Source organism: Elgaria multicarinata, chromosome 13, assembly GCF_023053635.1.
Source record: "Elgaria multicarinata webbii isolate HBS135686 ecotype San Diego chromosome 13, rElgMul1.1.pri, whole genome shotgun sequence".
NCBI lineage: Eukaryota > Metazoa > Chordata > Lepidosauria > Squamata > Anguidae > Elgaria > Elgaria multicarinata.
The window spans coordinates 14,644,164-14,666,271 of record NC_086183.1 but is presented as its reverse complement, the minus strand read 5'-3'; the positions used below and the strand labels follow the sequence as shown (position 1 = coordinate 14,666,271).

General features: G+C 44.2%; 2 protein-coding genes and 1 non-coding gene across 5 annotated transcripts in view; 1 reads left to right on the top strand and 2 right to left on the bottom strand.

Moving 5' to 3' along the window:
* Window positions 1–142: 142 nt before the first annotated feature.
* Window positions 143–11,400, bottom strand: TAF12 (TATA-box binding protein associated factor 12). 3 transcript variants are annotated; one of them, XM_063140173.1, is made up of 7 exons: window positions 11,226–11,400; window positions 8,642–8,725; window positions 5,412–5,663; window positions 3,896–3,973; window positions 3,451–3,565; window positions 2,786–2,874; window positions 143–611 (listed from the first exon to the last, which is right to left on the bottom strand). In XM_063140173.1, exons 2-7 carry the CDS (start codon window positions 8,708–8,710, stop codon window positions 576–578), a joined length of 639 nt encoding a protein of 212 aa, XP_062996243.1. In that variant the 5' UTR covers window positions 8,711–8,725; window positions 11,226–11,400; the 3' UTR covers window positions 143–575. The 3 variants fall into 3 exon arrangements, with proteins under 3 accessions (XP_062996243.1, XP_062996241.1, XP_062996242.1); XM_063140171.1 differs by having other exon boundaries at window positions 11,234–11,340; XM_063140172.1 differs by lacking the exon at window positions 8,642–8,725 and having other exon boundaries at window positions 11,234–11,342.
* A 2,076-nt stretch (window positions 11,401–13,476) lies between these two features.
* LOC134408545 (U11 spliceosomal RNA) lies at window positions 13,477–13,618 on the top strand. Its single transcript, XR_010026117.1, has one exon. It is a non-coding gene; the product is annotated as a U11 spliceosomal RNA (small nuclear RNA).
* A 3,943-nt stretch (window positions 13,619–17,561) lies between these two features.
* The window catches only part of LOC134408332 (discoidin, CUB and LCCL domain-containing protein 1-like), a 56,689-nt gene continuing 52,142 nt past the window's right edge, over window positions 17,562–22,108 (bottom strand). Inside the window, exons 14-16 of the mRNA XM_063140586.1 lie at window positions 21,812–21,849; window positions 20,067–20,189; window positions 17,562–18,231 (exon numbers count right to left, since the gene is read on the bottom strand). Of these exons, the coding sequence (XP_062996656.1) occupies window positions 17,696–18,231; window positions 20,067–20,189; window positions 21,812–21,849 (697 nt within the window). The 3' untranslated portion in view covers window positions 17,562–17,695. The remainder of the gene's footprint in view (window positions 18,232–20,066; window positions 20,190–21,811; window positions 21,850–22,108) is intronic.

The following is a 22,108-nucleotide window of genomic DNA, read 5'->3' as shown; positions in this document are numbered from 1 at the left end:
CTGCAATACAAAAAGAATTCCACTTTTCCCCATCTATATATTGACAACTGAAAAAAGGACAAAAGATGTTTGCCTGAACATCTAGTATCGCAGGTTGCAAAAAGTAAAGAACACTAGGATGGAAAAAGTGTCAATACTGTGATCAATTTTTAAGTCATAATTTCTTTACTCGTAAAACAAATCCAAATATCTATAAACAGCAACATTACAAAGAGTAAAATGGAAATGAAAAACATCTACAGCCGTTTCTAATACTGTTCCCCAAAATACCAAAATATTCTGTCCCTTGGACAATCACTTACACCATAAATCACTTTGAAGGCAGAAAATAAAGTCTATGTTTCGAGATGCATTGTGTTCTTTTGGGGAAATAGATGGGGGGGGGGGGCAGGGCTAACGGCTTTTGGCAAATCTCCTCTGAAAGTCAGATATTGCTGCACGGTTAAAATATGTGCTTCTCTGGAAAGCATTAAAAAGCAATCCCACAGATGACATCATGGATACTTCGCAGCTTAAGAGGCAGATTCCCCCCTCCCCCAGAAGAGCCATTTTTATTTCCCTGCCATTCCCAGGCATTATTTCTTGGTTGTTTTGCGTATCAGTGCCATCCTCTGAAAAGAGAAAGAAAACAGACAGTATGAGTCAAGAACAGGACAAGTCAGGAACATGGTCTCTCAGTAAGATGCATTAGGATGTGAGTTACTGTGATCCAAAAAGATACTTCCACAAACCTCATCCCTGTAGTACCCCAAACCTTGAAGGCCCTGTCCCATCTCAGGGTCAAACTAGACAAGACACACATTATTGCATTTCTATCTTGTATCAGCTTTTGGAAAGAAAAACAACCCAGCAGCCAAGGGGGCTTTGATCTGGCTTGGAACCACGTTGCAGAGTAGGGTTGTTGTTTTTTTAAAAATCCTCTCTCCTGCAGTTTTCCCAATAAATATCAGTCCCGTCCCCCCCACCCTTCCAAAGCTGCCATTTGTCTCCAAAAGACAGATGTATGGCTATGTTTGTTTCCACCCAGGGCAAATAGCAACTTTGGGGCAGGCTTTACCATCAGACAAAGTAACCTGGTTCACATCACAGTTGGCGAGTGTCAACTTCTACTGTGTAGGAGGATACAGTTCTTTGTGCCACAAAGCCTGCCTTCTCTCCCCTAAGCTAGCCTGCTGTCCTCAAGTGTAATGGAGGACACCGTTCCACAACCAATGCTGAAATGGAATTCAACTGCCACTCTGGTAGGCTTCTTAATGTGGAAGGGTGCCATCTTGTCCACCTCAGGTAGTAAAATGTCTTGGGCTGGCCCTGAGAGGGGTACTATTTTTGTTGGTAAAATTTACATGGAAAAGGGTTAACCCCCATTCAACACAGCACAGTCTGACTTGGATCAGGGCTCCTCATAGCTGCTGGGTGTTTTTTTTAAAGTTGTGCCAATCTTCAAGCAACTGGAAAAAACAAGAACTGGTATGGCATACTTCTGACATAATGATCCAATTTGCATGTCACGGCGGCAAAGCGTGGATTAACTAAACCCATGGTTTATTGTTGGGTTAATCACTGGGTTGTTTAGTCCCTGAACAACAAATCGGTCTGGGTTCACAAGTCATACAACCTCCGATTGGGCCGATTGGTTTAAATAAAATAAAAGTGGCTTGTGCACAACATGCATCCCAGCAAATTGTGGTTTAATTAACCCACTATTTGCCCCTGTTATGTGCAAACAGGCCCATTTTGTCTAGATTGTACCTCGCACCACACAATATTCAAACATTTCTCATACAGGTCTTCACGAGTTTATAGGCAGGGCTTTGAACAAGATTTCCCACTGAACAGTATAGTCTCATGATGGCTTCGTAAAAGCTCATATGTAATAAATGATTCAATCACATACCCAGATGTTTCCTTTTAATGGACAAATTCATTTGTTTATTTGCTAGTTGAATAGTTTTTATGCTTCTTGTAATTTTATTGTTATTATATGGTATTTCTATTTTTATAATCTTATGTACACCATCATCCTGGGATACCTTGTGAATGAAGAGTGGCTTGTCATTTAAATAAAGAAAGGGCCATTTGTGGAACTTACAAGTACTTGGGTAAACCGTTCTTCTGAACGAAAACACTTTTAACAAAAGGGCTTTGAAACCAATTTTTTTACCCCTGACGTGAGGATCTGGATTCATAGCCTTCTGCCGTACAGGAATATTGATATTAAATGCCTGGCGACATTAATCACTTGCGCTCCCTTGTGCGACATTAATTGCTTATGGCTAACACCTCTGTCAAGAAAATCTTACAAAACCTTGGAAGCTGAAATTGCCTCAAATCAACCTGGTCCTATTATCTGTTTAGTCAAAATTACAGTTGTTGGGAATACTGATTTGCAAGCGTTTTCTGATTTAATGGTGTTGCATTTTATTGTTTGCTTCTAATTTTGTTTGTTTATATCCCTGTAAGCCACCTAGAAAATTTTGGTTATAGGGCAGCCTATAAATTACATAAATAATTAAAATCCTGAATCTGCTGCAGGCATAGAGTCATCCTGATCCTATTCAATGAAGACTAAAGGCCTAGTTAGAACTGCATCAATGGCTATGACTTGTTGCATGCACCTATACCAGAAAACTTTCAATTTGATTTAGTTTAGCAAACCCTGTTTTTCATCAGATGTTCTCTCTCCCTGTTGGGCATTTGTTTAAATATAGGAAGCCATCTGGTTTAAGTTTCAAATTATACCCCTTTTCTTAGGCAAGTTCACTACTCCGTAGTAAGAAACCAATACCTGTTTGTGAGCTTCTGTGGTGCAGGCTTTTTTATAAGGCCTGATTTCTTCAGAACCAAAACCTGGGATCCACATATTCCATTGACGCTCTGTAGCACAGAACAGGGTGTGGAGGATGGGGGAAGAGAGAAAAAGCAGTAGTAAATAGACAAAGAGTTAAGCAGAGAGTAAACAGATAAGAAACATTCCAAGATTCAGCTATGTAGAAAGGAATGAACTCCCCAGTACCTGGTTTATAAGAACTATATAAAATTGAGAAGCTGGGAAAAATCTTGTTTTGGCAGGTGTTCTCCAGCATTTTAGGGTGAGGATTTTTTGTGTGTTTTGCATTAGAACAAATTTCAAAGGCCGCTGATAAGAAATCAGGGTTAAGTCACTCCCAACAAATGGCAGTACCATATGGGCTGGTGACTGGGTGTCAGAAGGAATGCTTGCATAGGTGACTTTTATGTTTCAGCTACAGTGTAAAAGCCACTTTTCTGTGGCTTCAGCCCACAGCACTGCTACAATGTTTAAAGGCTTGGTATTACGTGGAATAAGACCAATCTTGCAGGTCACTCTCAGATGAATGTTGTTTAGTTGGGTCACACACACTGACATTGGACAAATACAACAATCTACAGCAGCCTTCACGAAATGAACACAATTCACGCACTAGCACTCACCAAGATGCAACTGAACATCTTTCACTTCCAAAGTGTTGGACTTGCGATGCCGTGCAAGCTGGCAGGCAGCTGTCACCACACTTTCAATGAAGTCGTCAGCAATTTGCAACAGCATCTGTCAGAAACAGGGAAACAACACCCACATTCGTGGTGGGTTTCAGCATCAGATATAACAGTGGACGGAGCAGCATTTAGCTTCAGAAGCTTCTCACGTGTCCAACAAGTGAGAGACTACTAGACCACCCTCAGGAATGTCTCAGTGATTTCCCACCAAGCAAATGATAGAATACTCTGGATCCATTCATGTGTAGCCAGCTTGTGTATCTCATTTGATCAGAATGAGCCAATGGCACAGCTCAACCAAGGATGGCCTTGGGCAAATACCAAGGGGACTGAGGCTACTGAGGATTGGCTACTCCTGCAGCTCATTTTACCCAAAGCCTACCTCCTCCACATCTTCATCCAGTTGCTCGTTTGGATCTACCTCTCTGACAAGATCCTGCAATTTCTTCTTGGTTAAGATCTGGGGAAAGAATGGATGGGAAGAAATTGATCAACTTTAGGATGTATGTACTAATTATATTGTATTAATTGTATTCTGCACTGCAAAACCAACCAAGAGCACGTGATAATGCTCAGATATGTTCTTATAACATTAGCATCTAGAGCCATTCTCACACTCAAGGGGAGAAATACGTTTGTCTTATTCAAAACCATATTTGCAGCTACCTATGCAAGTAGATTCTATTTAGTAAGGCAGTAGGCGCACACATACACACAGGAAATAGGCATTTTTCAAAGACAGCAACATTTTCAGTAATAATGTTACTGTACCACCAAGAGACCCAGGAAACAGCATCTATCTATCTCCACCAATAAACTTATAACTTAATTCTTTGCAGCATCTTTAAGTCAGCAAGTTGAGATCCTCACAGTAATAAAGTGGCATTTGGGGGGCACAAGGATCAGACTAGGGGGGCAGAGGCATCACTGAAGGTCATCACAGAAATGCACAAGTCAAAATTGCAAGGCCATAACCAGAGAGTTAGATGTTTTATATATTTCTTGTGCCAGTTTAGAAGCAACAGTTCTTAAACAACTCTCTCTGCAATATTCTTAAACAACTCTCTCTGCAATATTCTAACTGGCAATCTATACTGACAGGATTTATTAAAAAATCTGTCAGAACACTTCTATTTAATATTTTCCTGAAAAACACAACAGTAACACTCCAAGATCCTTTTGTTGGCATATATCATCTGTGAATACAGCAGATCAATTAATGTAGTCTCTTGCTAGGCCTTACTATTCCTGGACAAAGGATCTGTTGATAACACACTATCAGACTTTAAATGATTTTTTTTTATTTTAACACTTTTCCAGATGAGACATGTCAACATCTTAACACTAAAAGGTGACGATCAACAGGAAAAAGGTGAGCCACCTGAAGTGGCAGCAGCTAGATCTACCTGGTAGCCAACCCAACACAAACATTACATTGATCAGAGGGAAGTTTTTGGCTGCCACATTGCTGTGTCACAAGCCACTTGCATTTCAGGTGTATGGATAAGTGCTGTATTAGAGAGAGTCCTTGGCCTGTTCTGCCCATTCGCCAAATTGTTAAGTAGTGAATCTGGTGAAGGAATGCAAGGTGGGAAAACAGTTGCCCTTTATAGCATGTTAACATTATGGACAATTATTTACACAACAAAGTAATATTTTATGTTTATGTTATGGTAAAATCAGCACAGAGAAGTCCCCACAGAACTTTATGAATCAATACACATTGTATGTCTGGTGGTGTACAAAGACATACGAGATGTTTCTGAACAGGAGCCTCAGGCTTTATTCATTCAGAGTTCAAAACACAAAGGGGCAGCAAGCATTGAGCACATTCAAAAGCAGCCAATGTTATTTTTTCATCCTACACCTCACTGGCGTTTCTAGCATCATGGAATCACCTGGTTGCTTTCAGGACTGAGACGCCCTCCACTGCTAGGGGTCCCTGGCATCTTTGCCACAGCGGTGTTGTTTGCCATGGAACTATGAGGAGGAGTACTGGCCGGTTCTGGTTTGATTGAGGAGAAGTTGGATAGATTGATCAAGGTAGACGGGCCAAACTGGTTCATAATCTGCTGAGCTTTAACCTTCAGGTCATAGAGCTTGTCCAGATCTTGCTTCTTTTTTGGATTATGTGGGCCCAGACCAATCAGCTGGAGGAAGAAGCAAAGCCCAATGTTATGACAAGGAAGAAAGTACAGGTTTAGAAGATGGAGATTTTTTTAAAGTTACTTATTCTAGGGCAGTCCCTAGCAGGCTGCACCCCGGATATTCAAATCTTTCAGTGTGCATTTGGAGAAAGAAGCTTTCAGCCACCATTGGAAAGACACCTTAAGTTACTATATCGCTTTTATGCCACTTCATAGGAGGGTGCAGGCAAAGCTTTTCAAGGCCTGCTTTCTGTGAATACTTTAATGCAGGGGTGGGCAACCTGAGGCCCTCCGGACATTATCTGACTGCAAATTCCATCATCCCTCACCATTGACTATACTGGCTGGGGCTGACAGAGGATGCAGTCCATCACCACTGGAGGGTCACAAGTTGCCCACCCCCGCTTTAATGTAAGATCACTGTTAAGAAATCTGAATGCCCCTCCCAGGAACACACTTGTGAATCTCACAAGCACATCCTCAGTCGCTTAGTTCCAACATCCAGAGCAAAAGAACTTTCCTCCCTCCTCCTAGATTCGACTTCTTAGAAAGCAACCAGCTGACCACTGATGACATGGTTAACATATACCTTTGGACAACTTTTGATAAAGCAAAAGGGTCCCTCCCCCTCTGTTTTACAGTTCTAAGAGAAGGGAGCTAAGAGAAGAAGCTGCTCAGATTACAGCCAGCTTTCCATCAGTATCACTAGTCTAGTTTAGGATCCCCTAAATCCTTTTCAAATTTGACCTTCGGCCATCTTAAAGCTTGACATTTTTCTGCAAAGAAAACAAGTCAGGATGGTTCTTACAGCGCTAAGTTGTATTTTCATTACCAACTGTGCTGCAGAAACACTACTCCAGAAACAGGTCAGGTTTGCCAATTCACCCATTAACATTTAACGCCCACTGCATTCCTCTCTTATTGAACATAACCTTGACCCACAGTTCCATAACAGGGCATGTTTCTTTGGGTCTCTCAAAAACAAAGACGAGGTTAGGCTATTGGGAAGTATAGAAATGAAATAAATAAGTAAAATAAAGAAAATAATAATAATAATAATAAAAATATTGGAAACAGATATTTGCAACACCTTCAACAGATAACATAGAATTTCAAGGAGTTGTTTCAAAATCTTTCTCCATTCACTTAAAGACGTTAGCATCTTGCATGTGCTCTTCAGTTCAGGCTATCTGCTAGAAGCTTGTTACCAACCAAATCAATTCATCAGTGAAACCACACAAAATATTTTAAAGAAGTGAGTGGTACTAAGTTCTCAGAAACTGCATTTTTTCCCTGAGCCTTAATTTACCGGTGGTTCACATGCAATTTTACTATCTTAATTCCTCTTAAGTTACTGTCATTTTTCCTTAAAATTCTATCCAACACACCCATGATGTCACATCAAGTCTCAAACCATGCTGAACACATACTACTCAAGCAGTAAGGCGGTAAATATGATTTTTTAAAAATTATTTTTCAAAAAAGCACGTTCAGTTAGTACCACCCCACACAACAACGCTGGTTTTTTCTATTCTATTTTAGAACCATGCATTACTCTACTCAACATACTGTGGCATTAAGACAATGTAATTAAGCTGGGGCCAGGAAAAGGGGGGTGGGAGAGAGAATCCTCACCCAGAATTAGAACTGCTTTCAAACTGGGGCAAATTCTTAACTTTGTACAACAGCTTTGCTGTTAAAAACAGCCTACTCTGAGGAAGAGAGGGGAAACGTCTGGGTAAGGCAGCGTTATGGAGCTCTCTGTGCTATCACAGGGTAAAGCTGCATCACAGATGATGCAGCATGTGGTCATAGATGGCAGCTTCTACACCAGTGGTTCATTTGTACAGTGAGGGGGCTCTGTCTGAGGTTTATTGTAGTTGTTCTGTAGTGACAGAAAGAATCCAGACTTGGTTTGTCATGCTTTAGTCCCACTGAAATCAGTGGGGCTTGAGTTAGTCATGTCTATCTCATCCTACTCATTTCAACGGGAGTTGTGATTATCTTAGTCTGGATACAGTCCGTTGTATACATGCTTAGCAGTAGTTTCATCATCAAACAGTTAGAAGGTGCAGATAAATATAATCCCAATTAATGCACGATATGGGAGACTCGAATTTAACCGAAGTCAAGCACTGAAGCAGATTCTTCTACTGCCCTAAAGAAGAAACTTGGCATTTTGTTCTCTCTCTCAACTATCATTCTCTCCTGTCTATCTTTCTTCATTCCTTCCCATTCCTTTCATTGTTCTGACTCTAATCTTAGTAACCTGTCTCCATTCTGATCTTTCCTACACCCAGGTTTTCTACTATGATACCTTACTTCTCAAATTCTATTCTGCTTCTGTGCTTCTCCATCCATTTCCAGTTTCCAAAAAAGTCACCCTTTTGCTAATGAGATCCTCCCTATCTCACACTCCCTCTTTTCCCTACCCTCACCTATTGTCAATTTTCCTCACAAACTAAAGAAGGCAAACATAATACATGAGGAAAAATAAGCCTTCCAGCAGGGACTGTGCCTAGTTACTTGTACTGTACAGCGCTTATCATTCTCTTAAAACCAGCTGAAGAATGCATTTACATTCCTCTTGGTAGGGGCCACCTGCAACCATTTGACATTCCTATGCCTCTCTGTACAGAGAAATAGTACTGTCAGGAACAAATAGTACTGTTAAGAAAGCAAGGATGCCTTTATTTCCTGATAAAGGAGAGCATGCCTCAATTCCAGAGCTAGGAATGACTCCAAAGAGAGATTCCATAATTCAGCTCTATCGATCATTGTGTTGAGTTAAGCTTTAGGGAGAGGACATTCCCCAACCAACCACAGAGACCAGCTGACCTTTTGCAGAATTTTCTTTACTACTGTGACCACACTTCAGTCTTGGCACACGATCAAACTTAACAATACCACAAGCCAGTCTGCAGCTTCTCACCATGATGTCAGCATGCCATGTCATGGTGAGTTCAAGCCAACTTACTTACAGCTATCTGAGTGTCTAGATCTTTAATTACATCAGAAACTGCTGTGGGACCATTGAATGCAGAGGCCATTTTCCAAAAATGTTCCTGCAAGTAAACAGTCAGGGTTAACCTACATACCTGTTCGTCTCCCACTGCAAATGCTTATAAAAGTTCCCCCAGAGCATTTTGTATTATTGCCTCTGCACAGGAAAATTCGATCAATCTTCCACACTCTGGTGCCCTTCAAATGTGTTGCTCTACAATGATGGGGAGTTGTAGTCCAACACATCAACCAGTTTAAAGGCTTTGACAGATACCAAGCCATTGCAGACCAGGGCAATCTCTTCTCTATTTAAAATGGATACATGTAAACAATTCTTTATATGTGTGTACAGAGAAAGAATTAAGAGGCTGCAATTGCACATTCTTGCCTGAAGAGAAGACATCTTCCCAACCAAGGCCTTACATCCATCCACACCAGCAAAACATTCTGGAGATATTACTGCAACAGTGCAATACCTCAATAGTAACTTGAACCCGGGCACAAGAACTCATCCACTTGTTTATGGTGATGCTTAGTGGTTACGTGTGCAATCCCAAAAGTGTTAGACAGAAAAGAAGTTCTACCACCCCCAGCATTCCCCAGCTAGCCATACTGGCTGGGGCATGCTGGGAGTTGTAGGACCTTTTCTATCTAAACATGTATAGGATGGTTAGGATCCTAAGGGCACAATCCTATGACTTACGCCCTTGATGCTCATAAGCTCTAACTCGGAAGTTTATGAGCATTCATTGTAGAGCAGGAGGAGCAACAGGGGCGGCTGCTGCCTCTCAGCTCCTCCCACTCTGCAATTTCACTAGACAGGCATTTTGCCCATCTAGCTGGGGTGTGTCGAGAGGGAAGGAAAGAAGCCGGAGAGAACCCAGGATAGCTTGAATCCCAGCCTCTCCAGTTCCCTCCCTTCCCCCCACCCCCGGAATGCCCCATGACCTCCTCTGAGAGGTAGAGTTCCCAACCTCAGGGAGGCATCTGGTGCAGTTCTTCCCATGCAGGATGGGAGGGGGAGGGGGCAGAACATGAATTCACAGATCAGAGGTTGCAGCGCTGTTCTAACCTTTGATGTCAAATCCTGACGTATTTGATGGTTCCCCAGATGTTCTCCAGGGGCCATAGGATTGTTCTCTAAGAGTTCATTACAAACTGGATAGTAACCTCTCTTACAAACTGAGTCACTGTTCTCTCAGCTTCCTCCTCCGCTTCATTTGCAATACCAGCTTTCTCTGAGACTCCATAAGAATGATTGAAAACATTTATTTATTATTGCACTTATATCCCGCCTTTTTTCCTGCAAGGAACGCAAGGCGGTGTACATAACCCTCCTCCTCTCCACTTTATCCTCACCACAACAACAACCCTGTGAGGTGGGTTGGGCTGAGAGTCTGTGACCGGCCCAAAGTCACCCAGTGGGTTTCCATGGCTGAGGGGGACTAGAATCCAGATCTCCCGACTCCCAGTCCAACACTTTAGCCACTACACCACATTGGCTCATATGGGAAGTTCTTGGATAATGGTGTGTGCTTTAATTACAAAAAGTCGGGGGAGAGACAGATGGTGGGGAGGGGTGGGCTAGAGCAGAAACCCATCCCTGGGAGTATGTAAGTATGGAAGCAGTGCATAAGAAAGTGATTTAAAAATGTTTGAAAACCTGAGGGCCAAATTTTTTGTTTTTCTACACATTATCACCAATGAAAACACTCTAACTGCTAAAAGCTTTATTACTACTGTTAGCCCAGGGAACAATATTTTCAAAAATATTGTGTTCTCCAGAAAACTGAAGAAGAAAAGTAGGACCATGACAACAACCAGAAGCAGGTTGAATCTGTGGGTTCTAATTCATTGTTTTCGAATCTTACCAAGCTGCCAGGCACATAAATACTTTAGATAAATAGCGATAAATATACCATGCCGTTCCTGCAGGTCAAACTCCTCTTCTCCTCATCTGAAGGTTTTCGCATCCTGAGCCCTACCTTATCTTTAAGCAGGGCTTCATCCCGACTTCCCAGCCACCCTACCTTTCAGTTTCAGAGGTCGCACCAAGCGAGACGAAAGCGGGTTTCAGATATACAACGCCACCGGTTCTTTCTTTTATTTATTGGCTGGTGTCATCCTGCATTTCCCCTGCCGCCTTTAAGGTACTGACCTGTCATTACACATTATTATTATTGTTGTTATTACTACTAGCTTTCATGGGCGGTGCATTCGGGTGTATGTGCACACAAAGACACACACACACACACACTTGTTTTGCTATCTACCTTGAAGTGCTTGATCAGAACAGAAAAGGAAACTACGAGTGTTTTAAGGTGAAATACATTTAAAGCAAGACCTGTCAAGCGTTGTGAGGCCTGTTGCCAGGCAGAAACAAGAGAGGGAAAGAGGCAGGTGCTGGTCCTGAGGCAGGCGGCGCGCCACGCAGGCAGCCCGGTCGCCTCTTCTCCCCCTCCGGGACTCCCGCAGCCCGAGCCCTGCGTGCAGCGGGGCTCCGTCGCAGCAGCCCGGCCCCGTCCTCGCTCCCTCTTCCGCCCGCTCCAGCCACCGCCTGACGGACTCACCGGCGCCCCGGCCGCTTATCTCGCCATGTCCTCTGCGCTGCCTCCGCCTGACTGCCGCCTTTCCCCTCACTGGGTCTCCGCGACACAGCACTTCCGGGGTCACGACCCCCTGGAGCCACAGTAAGGCCAGGAAATACACGCGCCGGCCCACGCGCCAGCCGCCAACGAGCCGGCCAATCGCGGCGTCGCTTTCTCCCAACCCTTCGTGCGCTCTCCTGGTCTTGACTGCGCCTGCGCCGAGGCGCGTAATCGGCCCGAGACGCGGAGGTCGTTCGTATCTAAACGCGCCCGCCCGCCCTGAAATCGGCTCGGTGCTACCCTGCGCAGGCGCACTGCCGCTTGCAAGGAGGACGTGCCTACTTTTGGATTTATGATGTAGTTTTAGTAAGTTTCTTTCTCGTCCCGCAACAATCAAGCCAGCCTTTCCAAAGCCGGATAATGATCATGGGAGTTTATTTATTTATTACATTTCTATACCGCCCAATAGCCGGAGCTCTCTGGGCGGTTCACAAAAATTAAAACCCTTCAAAGTATAAAACAACATTATAAAACCATAATATAAAAGCTCAACCAGATAAAAACAGCAGCAATGCAAAATTACAAATTTAAAACACCAAATTAAAATTTATTTATAGAATGTTAAAATATCTTCACCTGGCGTCTAAAAGCATATAATGTAGGTGCCTAGCGAACCTCCTTAGGGAGCTCATTCCACAGCCCCGGTGCCACAGCAGAGAAGGCCCTCCTGGTATCCTCCAGCCTCAGTTCCTTGTAGTCCAGAATATTGGGAGCATCTTTGCAATGTGTTTTCTTTTTCGTAAAGGAAGGGAGGGGGAGACTCTGGATTTCTGCACCAGCATTTGCTTGGCCCAATTTTTTAAAAAGAAAACGCCTGCCTTGTATCTTCTTGAACTAGCGTGGTGTAATGATTCAGGGCGCAATCCTCTGCGGGTTTAAGGAGAAAAAGGTCCTACAACTTCCAGCTGGGAATGGTAGGACTTTTCCCTGCCTAAACATGCGTTGGATTGGACCCTAAAGCGTCAGCCGTGGACAGGGAGACCCGAGTTCGAATCCCAATTCACCACCTCTCAGCATAGCCTACTTCACAGGACTGTTGTGTGGTTCTAAAATAAGCGTGGGGACAGAGGAGAACCAAACACGCAGTAATTGCCTTGGAGTTCAGCGAGGCTTTCTCTCTGTTTCTAGCCTCGGTGCTTCAGGATTTCAAACTTACCTGACGGTAAGAGCTCCCCACCATCACTACGCGCGGCTCTGTACGTTTATTTATTTAAAACATTTGTATCCCGCCCTATATCACTAGGATCTCAGGGCGGCGTACGGATAAAATCATACAATATAAAACAATATACACAGCTAAAACGAATTAAACCATTAAGTTAAAACCAGTATATAATTTAAAAGCAGTAAAAGAATTAAAACAGTTAAAACAATGTTTTATGCCAGGGAGTGGAAAACCTGCGACCCTCCAACATGCAGAGGATTCTACCCTTACTTGTTGCAGAAAGTCAGATTCTCTCTCTCTCTCTCCCCCCCCCCCCCCCCCATCTACTGCCTACTGCCTACTGCTAATAACCCAGAGATCTACCGGGTAGATCCCTTCTGCTCACGCCTGCTCTATCGGGCTGGTTCTCTCTCTCCTTCAGGGTCTGCCCGAATTAACGCTAGAATCGTCGGCACACCGGTACTTGTGAGTACGTCCCATCAGCACCAGTGGAACTTACTCCCGATTAAGCAAGCAGAATGGTACTATTGCGATTTTTATTTTTTACACCGGCGAGGGTCATAAGAGTGTAACTTTCCCCGAGTTGCTTTCTTTCAGTGCAATCCTGTACATGTCTACTCAGAAATAAGCCCCAATGACTTCGATACGACTTACTCGCAGGTTAGCGCGTACAGCTGTGCAGCCGCGGTAGCTCTTAAGGACAGAACAGATCTCACACCCCCCCCAACTTTGCTTTTACAGAAAAAGAGGTTTGCTACCCAGAATGCCATGTGCTTAATTTGCATGTCGGCTTGGGAAGGCGAAATGGTGCGATCCTTCTACAGAAACGCTGTTGGATTTCGGGTGGGCGGCATTTATGCGGAATTCAGGGTGCTGTGGAGTTACGGCTGTTATGCATTTTGCAAAATGCGTTTATGGTGCCCCCACCCCCCCGGCCTCTCGCTCTGACCTACATGGAGGTTGCACGGCGTTTATCAAAGCGTCCGCCTACTGCTTCTTCAAAAAGGGCTTCTGCTGTGAGTGGCACATGGAGAGGGGTGGCTGCGGCTTTATCGCTTTCCGTGCGGAATCGCTATCAAGAGATTTCGGAAGCATAATTTTTGTGCTCGGGGTAGCCGGTAATCGCTTGTTCTGGCTCCCCAATTAAAACTTGTTAAAAATAGTATTGGAAGATCATAGTGAGGTGCTTTTCAATCCTTAAATTTTATCCAATATAGGCGGTATAGAAATGCAATAAATAAATACATTAAAATTGTAACTATGGTAATGATTAAAGTCTGTTATTTTCTAACTGTATTTGGTCAGTCTTATGATAGATTCTGTTCAGGAAGGAGATATTTATGCCATTTCTCTCCTTATCTATTGATTGTATTAGTTTTACTCTGTACGGCACCATGTACATTGATGGTGCTATATAAATAAATAATAATATTATTATTATTCCATGCAGTTGTTGTTGTTTATTTGTTCAGTTCTGTCAGCGGTCGCCACCCCTAGCTTCCCCAAGGTCAAGTCTGTCACTTCCAGAATATCATCCATCCATCCATCTTGCCCTTGGTCGGCCCCTCTTCCTTTTGCCTTCCACTTTCCCTAGCATCAGCCTCTTCTCCAGGGTATCCTGTCTTCTCATTATGTGGCCAAAGTACTTCAGTTTTGCCTTTAATACCGTTCCCTCAAGTGAGCATTCTGGCTTTATTTCCTGGAGTATGGACTGGTTTGATCTTCTTGCAGTCCACGGCACTCTCAGGGTGCTGTTTCACAGTTAACATATTCAGCCAGCACTTCTATCCATATTTGGTCAGAAAAAAGTCCTACAATTCCCAGGATGCTTCAGCCATCATGGCTGGCTGGAAGAATGCTGGGAGTTGTAGGACTTTATTCATTCTATAAACATGTGTAGGATTGCACCCTTAATGTACTGATTCATATACGTTTAAATGTAGTGTCAATCATTCTGTTCCGATAGAATGTGATGATTTGCAGTTAAAGATAATTTGCGCCATCTGGTGGACAGTTATATATGGGCAGCTATGTGTACGCATGCAGCATCCCAAATCTCCGCATAGTGGCGCTAGAGTTTTAGGTCAACAACTCATCAAAGTTATTACCAACATTACGTTGCCCATGTACTGAAATAAAGTTTCCAGGGCCAGATTAACTCAACCAGGAGTGTAAAAAAGAATTTGCACAAAATTTGCACAAATCAATCTATTTTTTAAAAAAAATTATAGTCCACCTGGGCTAGATTATACATTCAAAGTTATGAAGTTTAAAAACCTTAGCAGAGAATCAACCAAGAAATTCCTGGCCTAGGTGGCTTTATAGTCCTTTGAGGCCAAAGGCAGGCAATGCTAGCTTGAGTGGGTGGAGTTGCCCCAGATCCCAGAGAACACTGTAGCTCGGTATATGGGACAGCAGCACACAAACCGTAGCAGTTCCTGAGTCATAGTGTGGGTTATCCTCTAGTTTGCCATGCCAGGGAGTGGACAGCAGCACATCATGGGAGAAACAGGTTGCAGAGAAGGCCTCTACCCAACGCATGCCTCCACCACTTACAGCATCCAGACTGTGGGTTGGCTACATGGGCTGTAACAGAAAACCTGAAATATTGCAGAGGGGTGATGGTGGTGAGGAGGAGAAGGGGGGGCTCCATCCTGTACTCTTCTTTGGCTCAGGCTAGAATAAAATGTTGTGGTGTACATTGCTTTTGTCCAGAGTTCCCTCACACAAACTTATCTCTTCTCTCTCCCAGTCAATATTCCATGTCCACTGAGCACTCCCCATTGGACTGTTTGGGGCTTTGGGGGAGGGGGTAGAGTTCAGCAGTTTGGATAGCTCCTTTAGAGTTCTGGCTGGTTCTAACTGAAACCCAAAATAGAATCACAGCCACACTGAAATCAGAGCCACCAGCCTCCACTGGTCAGACCTAAAAGGGTTGCTCTTCCAGACTCGGCTATGTGCACGTCGTCATCGGCGCGTCGGGGATAAATGCGGAGAGGGCCCTGGGGCAGGTAGGGGTGTCAGCATTGAGCTGTGCTGGAGAGCTTGGGCCGTCCTACCCTCTTTTACCTGTTAAGTTCTCAATCCAATAGTACAATAGGAGTGATAACACTCAACCACAAAGGTACTAAGAAAGTTTTATAGACGAATAATTCAAAAGATATCACAAATGTACAAAAGACAGGCATATAGATAACATTTACAAGATGTTCATCAAACATTCATAATGAAGCCTACAAAAAGTTGGCATCCATTAAACATTCATGACAAGAATCAATGATCTCATAAATACGCGTCTAGTAAATAATTTCATAAAGCGTCTAATAAACAGTAGTCCGGTACAAATTCTGTTTCGAGAATGCTTCGTCAGTAGGACGCAACTGGTTCACAAAAGGAAATTGAAGAAATTGAAAGCATTATCTGACAGCTTGAATACGTGAAAATGATATGGTGATAAACCTTGGATGGCTCCACTCTAAATGTATAGCCGCAGCTCCTTTTGTGAACCAGTTGCATCCTACTGACGAAGAATTCTCGAAACAGAACTTGTACCAGACTACTGTTTATTAGACGCTTTATGAAATTATTTATTAGACGCGTATTTATGAGATCACTGATTCTTGTCATGAATGTTTAATGGATGCCAACTTTTTGTAGGCTTCATTATGAATGTTTGATGAACATCTTGTAAATGTTATCTATATGCCTGTCTTTTGTACATTTGTGATATCTTTTGAATTATTCGTCTATAAAACTTTCTTAGTACTTTTGTGGTTGAGTGTTATCACTCCTATTGTACTATTGTTATTTTCAACCACAGCCTTCTATTTCACTTTAAGTTCTCAATCCAGCCAGGCAAATACCTGCATCTCTACACCCATTTCCCTTACTGGAAAAAAGGGGACTGTAGTTAAATTCATGATGTATTCAAGAACTCCAGCTGGGATTGCACCGATGCAGAGGGTGGGAATTGTCTTGCTCGTGTCTCTTCTTTTCTTACCGTAACATTACCATAACCTATCAAGAACCATAAAGAGTCTTGGGGCACCTTCAAGACTGACAGGTTTGTTACGGCATAAGCGTTCGTGGACCAGAGTCCACAAAAGCGTATGCTATAATAAATGTGTTTGCCTTTCAGGTGCTGCAAGGTTCTCTGTTGTTTTGGGCTGTAGCAGAAGCGGTAGGACAGCCCCTCTGGAGATCATAACCAAACGAAAACAATCATTCCCAAGAGCAATTTTAATTGTGGTTATCATGTCAGACCCTTTTTGCACGTGAACAAACACTTTTCTTTACATGGTGGAGGATTTTTTTTTTTTACTCTACACAAGGTGGGAAAGTTACCCAGGAAATCATCCAGGAGAAAAGTGAGTTCATCAGCAAAGGATAAAGAGGGAAAGAAAGCAAAAGGTTTAGGTTTGGTTTACAAAATGCTTTCAAGTTTTTAATAAAGGAACGTTGGGGACGGCAGGATTAGTGAGCTCTACTGGATGAGGCCTGGCTCTTTCATTCCATCTAGAAATCTCATGACACAATATATATTATATATAATAGATACATTTGTTATTCATAAAAATAATCAAAATGGCAATGCAGCCTGAAGAAATCATAGTATATTCAGCCTTCCCCAACCCAATGCACTCCAGATACATTGGACTGCAATGCACATCATTCCCAGCCAGCTTGCCCATACTGGTTGGGAATAATGGAAGTTGTAGTCCAACACATCTGGAGGGGACCAGCTTGGAGAAGGCTGATATACCTATATGTGCGATTCCTTACCCCACCCCCAACCCATTTCTCACTGGTGTCTTCAATTCCTAATGAAGATGTTTGTTACATTAGGTGGAGGGGGACAGCCTGGTCCAACCCCTCAGCACCTGAAAGGCTTCCCAGAAGGCGAGCATGGACAAAATGAACCTTTCCCGTTCTCTCGGTTGGAGAAGTGGCTGTGTGCTTTGGGGAAGGGACCATCACTTAGGAACCCAGCACCTGCTTCACATGTAGGGGCATCCCAGATTTGATCCTGGGCACCTCCACCTTGAAAAACGTCAGGGAGCAGGTGATGGGGAAGCGCCTCTGGAGGACAGGATAGATACTGGGCTGGAAGAAAAGCCAGATTTTCTATAAGCAGCTTTCTATGCCCTTGACCGTAGCATCCTCAGCTCAGTCCATCTCTTCCCGAGCAACCCGGGTGTGGGGTCCTCTTTCTGCCAGGCTCACAAGGGCTCATGATAGACGTGTGCAAGGGGGCAGTCTCTGTGCTGGAAGCCACGGCCCTGCGGTGAGGTAGCAGGAGGCGTAGTGGGGGATCCGTTTCTCAGGCTCAGCGTCCGATCGTCCCGAGGCTCTACGTGGCTGGGGCAGCTGCCTCGGACGGATTTTCCCCGCAAGCTGTCGACTTCGTCCGGGTTGTCCGGCTTCTCCGCCAGCCGCTGAGCGGGGAAGTCGTACTGCATCCGGGCCTCTGGTGAAACTAGGGAGCCCGCGTGGCTTTGGGAAGAGGGCATCACTTTGATGATGCAGACGTTCTTCCGGCACACGCCTCCCTCCAGCTCTGCGGGCTGCTCTAGGAAGGGGGTGGCATACTCGGGCTCTGGCGGCAAAGGCTCGGCATACTCGTGGTATTTGCCTGGCACGTCGTAGTGGTTCATCACCAGGGGGAGTGTGTAGCCTTCATCCAGGGCGGGCTTGAAGGTGGATGGAGCCATTTGGCTGCTGGGGCTGACCTGGACCACGTCCGGCTCAGCATATTCTGTAAAGGGGAAAAAAAAAAGAAGTCCCCGGAAAATGATCTAACCATTTCTGGAGGGGTAGCCGTGTTAGCCTGCGTTGCAGCAAAAGCAACGAAGACTCTTCAAGGCTAAAGAAAAATAAGAAATCAGGGAAGAAGTGCAAATTTTACGCAGGAAATCAGTACCATACTATTAAAATAATTTAGAGTGCAATCCTAGGCATGTTTAGACAGAGAAAAAGTCCTATAGCTCCCAGGCAGCCCTAACTAGCCATGCTGTTTGGGGAATGCTGGGAATTGTCCGAATTCTTCCTGTCTAAACATGCATAGGATTACGCCCTTAGTGTGAGTTGCTAGAGTACAGTTGGACGGCATCCCCCATCCCTCCAGGTGGGGGATGATGGGAGTGGTAGTCTGGCACATTTGACCCTGCAAACGCCACTCAGGCCCCGCACTGGCCCTTCCCACATTCGCTATGTTTGAAATGTGTTCTCACAGGCTTTGTGCACAAGTGACAGAGGGCTTGGCCTCGGATGGGTTGTGATGAACATTCCCCCGTAGCCCCCAGTTTCCTGCTTCCGTTCTGCCGGCCCGGCGCTTTGCATGAATGGCACTGCCACAGGCGGCTGCAGAATGCAGATGTTTGCAGATGGCCACCAGCCCAATCTCCCCTCCAGTCCCAACCCCGCCCTGCTCAGCCTCATGGAAATGGAGATGAGGAGAGGACTCAATGGGCTGAGTGTTCAGCCCCATCTGGGTTGGGTGAGTGTAGCGAAGTTGATGCTCATGAGATGGCAATTAAGAGACAACCAACCTCGCTAGGGCTGCTTCTGGACAATGGGCTGCACTGGCTACGGGCTAATTTATGTGCATCCCCAGTCCCTTAGAACTAACCCTTTGTTTTCTCTGTTCAAGAGGAACAAGCAAGTCATTCAGGAAAGGTATCCGGGGCTCATTACTTCCCTTCCTCCACCCCGCCAGTGTTTTGAGGAAAATGAACGGCCGAGGCAGAAAGACAGGGGTGGCTGTGGCTGCTTTCAGGACACTTCGTTCATATGTACCAGGGCAATTTGCACAATCAGCACAGCTTATCCTGGCTTATTGTCGCCTGGCACCGACACTGTTATCTTTCAGGCGCCAGGTCAAGACTTTTCCCTTCTCCCAGGCATTGAACAGCATTTAACAACGCTAAGTTTGTCTTTTAACGGACTCCAGAACTGTTGTTTTTTAAATGGATACTGATGTTTTTATACAGTTGTTCTTATGTTTCTGATGGTTTAAAATTTTGTATACTTTTTTTTAATGTTTACTGTTTTTAACTTTTGTAAACCCCGCAGAGAGCTTTGGCTATGGGGCGGTATAAAATGTAATATATAAATAAATAAATAAAACAAATATAAAATAAATAAATAAATTTACACTATGGTGGTTTGTGGAGTGTGCTGGTGGCCATTTTGAATCATTAACCCCCAGCACGGGGTTGCCACAGTTTGCCACGTGGTCCAAACCTGGGGTTGTTAGAGGAGGAAACAACCCTCAAATATAACCCATGATCTCTTGTAAGGCTATCTGAGGGTTATTCCCTCCCCCTTCAACCACCCCTGCTGCCCAGGTTCAGAAGACACAGAAAACCATGGCAAACCCTTGCTGGGGGTTGAATACTCAAAATGGCTGCTGGCATGTACCACAACCTATAAATAAGTGTGGCATAAATAAGCAAGCCCCCCCCCCCCCCGAACTGATTGTGCAAACTGGCCCATTCACCCAACTTCTCCCAGGGGTGAGAAAATGCATGGGTGTTTTTATAACTTTAAAATAAATAAAGTATTTTTTTTTAAAAAAAATAAAAAACATACCTGGTGATTGAACTCCGCTGAGATCTACTGGTGTTCCTGTCCCAGGAAATGATGTTATTTCAGAGTTGGACAGTTGCAGGGTCCCTCTGGAACATACCTGGCTGGCCTCAGGTGCTGGGTAACCTAAAAGGGATGCAAACAGAAAAGCTTAAAGTGACTGTGAACACTGCAGTTGAAGAGCTTATTTTTCTAATTTGAAGAAAGAACTGAATGATTTGGCAGAGCTCGCCTGTTTTTGCAATTGTCTTCCTGGTTTCAAAGTACTGCTAATCCTCGCTACTCATTATAAACTCTAGCCTTAGCTAGACCTAAGGTTTATCCCGGGATCGTCCCGGGGTCATCCCTGCTCATGTAAATGACACACAGGATATCCTGGGAGCAGGCCGGGACGATCCCGGGATAAATCTTAGGTCTAGCTAAGCCCTCAGTCTCCAACAGCCTATCCTCTTGTAGCCCGAACTGCAGCATCTAGGCACAAGAGGCTCAGGGAAACCCCAAGGTTGCAGGAGTATTCACACAGAGACACACATGGGCAAAAAAGCCCTAAGGAGAAGAGAGACCCCCCCACACAAAAAAAACAACCTAGAGGGGCACAGAATGCAGACTGACTGGTGGGGCAGAGGTGGGGCGGGGGGCACCAGAAAATCCAATGAGGGGAAATGCAATAGAATCTCTTTTAAGTTCATGACTGTCTTCTCCAAATGGCAGAGGAAAGGAAGCATAGTTTGACTCTGAGTGCAGAGCGGTATATCACCAATTTAGGGTGACCATATGAAAAGGAGGACAGGGCTCCTGTATCTTTAACACTTGCATAGAAAGGGGAATTTCAGCAGGTGTCCTTTGTATATATGGAGAACTTGGTGAAATTCCCTCTTCATCACAACAGTTAAAGTGCAGGAGCTGTACTAGAGTGACCAGACTTAAAAGAGGGCAGGGCACCTGCAGCTTTAACTGTTGTGATGAAAAGGAAATTTCACCAGGTTCTCCATATATACAAATGGCACCTGCTGAAATTCCCTTTTCAATACAACTGTTAAAGGTACAGGAGTCCTGTCCTCCTTTTCATATGGTCACCCTAATCACCATCATCCCAGAGAAATGCAATTAGTGTTAAGGGCTAAAACAGGATGTGACGCAGGAGAACCAGGATCAGGACCTTGGGTGTTTTCTTTTTAATTAGCAGCCTCACATAGCTATAGAAGCCTCACATAGCTCCTTTGACATACAGATATCCAAATTGTAAAGTGAAATTGTGTCAAGGAGGACATCAAGAATGCTTGTAAGGTATGACTGCCATCTCCCCGAAATTAACAATAAAGCAACCTGAAACACAGGAACATCCCATAAACCAGGCTGAACCATAAAGCGTCGATTAAAAATCAACAATCCCGTGTGCTGAAATGCACATTGGACATATTAATGAAAATAATAATAAAAAAGTCTGCCTGGCACTGAAAAAATGCAAGAATGGGTTCCAGGCGAGCTTTTCTGGAAAAAGCATTCTAAATGGGAGATGCCACAGCTGTGATTTAGTAATAAGCCATGTTGCAGTTCCTTCTTTAAAAAAAGTGGAGGGGCTATTTTGAAACTGGGGTGCAAAGTGGAAAATGATCTAATTCTTCTGTCCATGCCCCATTGCCCCACATCCCCGGTGTGTCGGATGGGCAGCAGGATCTCACCAGCTTTCAAATATGGTGAGCTTTCCGCTCATTTCTGCTACTTCTATGCACTGTTGGGCTGTTTACCTTTTACGAGGCCACAATCATGATCTGCTGCAGTCTTCCTGCCAAAGGGAAGGAGTAGAGAAGGTATCAAGTGGGTTTGACAGAAGTTTGTGCACCTAGCACTCAAATGTCTGTACCAATGTGTCCTACTTTATCATCATCATCATCATTTCTGTAGCAATATGTCCATCATCATCATAGAATCATAGAATCATAGAATCATAGAATAGCAGAGTTGGAAGGGGCCTACAAGGCCATCGAGTCCAACCCCCTGCTCAATGCAGGAATCCACCCTAAAGCATCCCTGACAGATGGTTG

What these genes read in the sequence shown, in the direction of transcription:
- TAF12 (XM_063140173.1), bottom strand. Translation starts at nt 8,710, where the DNA reads ATGGCCTCTGCATTCAATGGTCCCACAGCAGTTTCTGATGTAATTAAA. An exon ending in ATCTAGACACTCAGATAGCT is followed by an intron (nt 5,664 to 8,641) that starts GTAAGTAAGTTG and finishes TTCTTCCTCCAG; the next exon opens with CTGATTGGTCTGGGCCCACA. An exon ending in AGATGTTCAGTTGCATCTTG is followed by an intron (nt 2,875 to 3,450) that starts GTGAGTGCTAGT and finishes TCTGTGCTACAG; the next exon opens with AGCGTCAATGGAATATGTGG.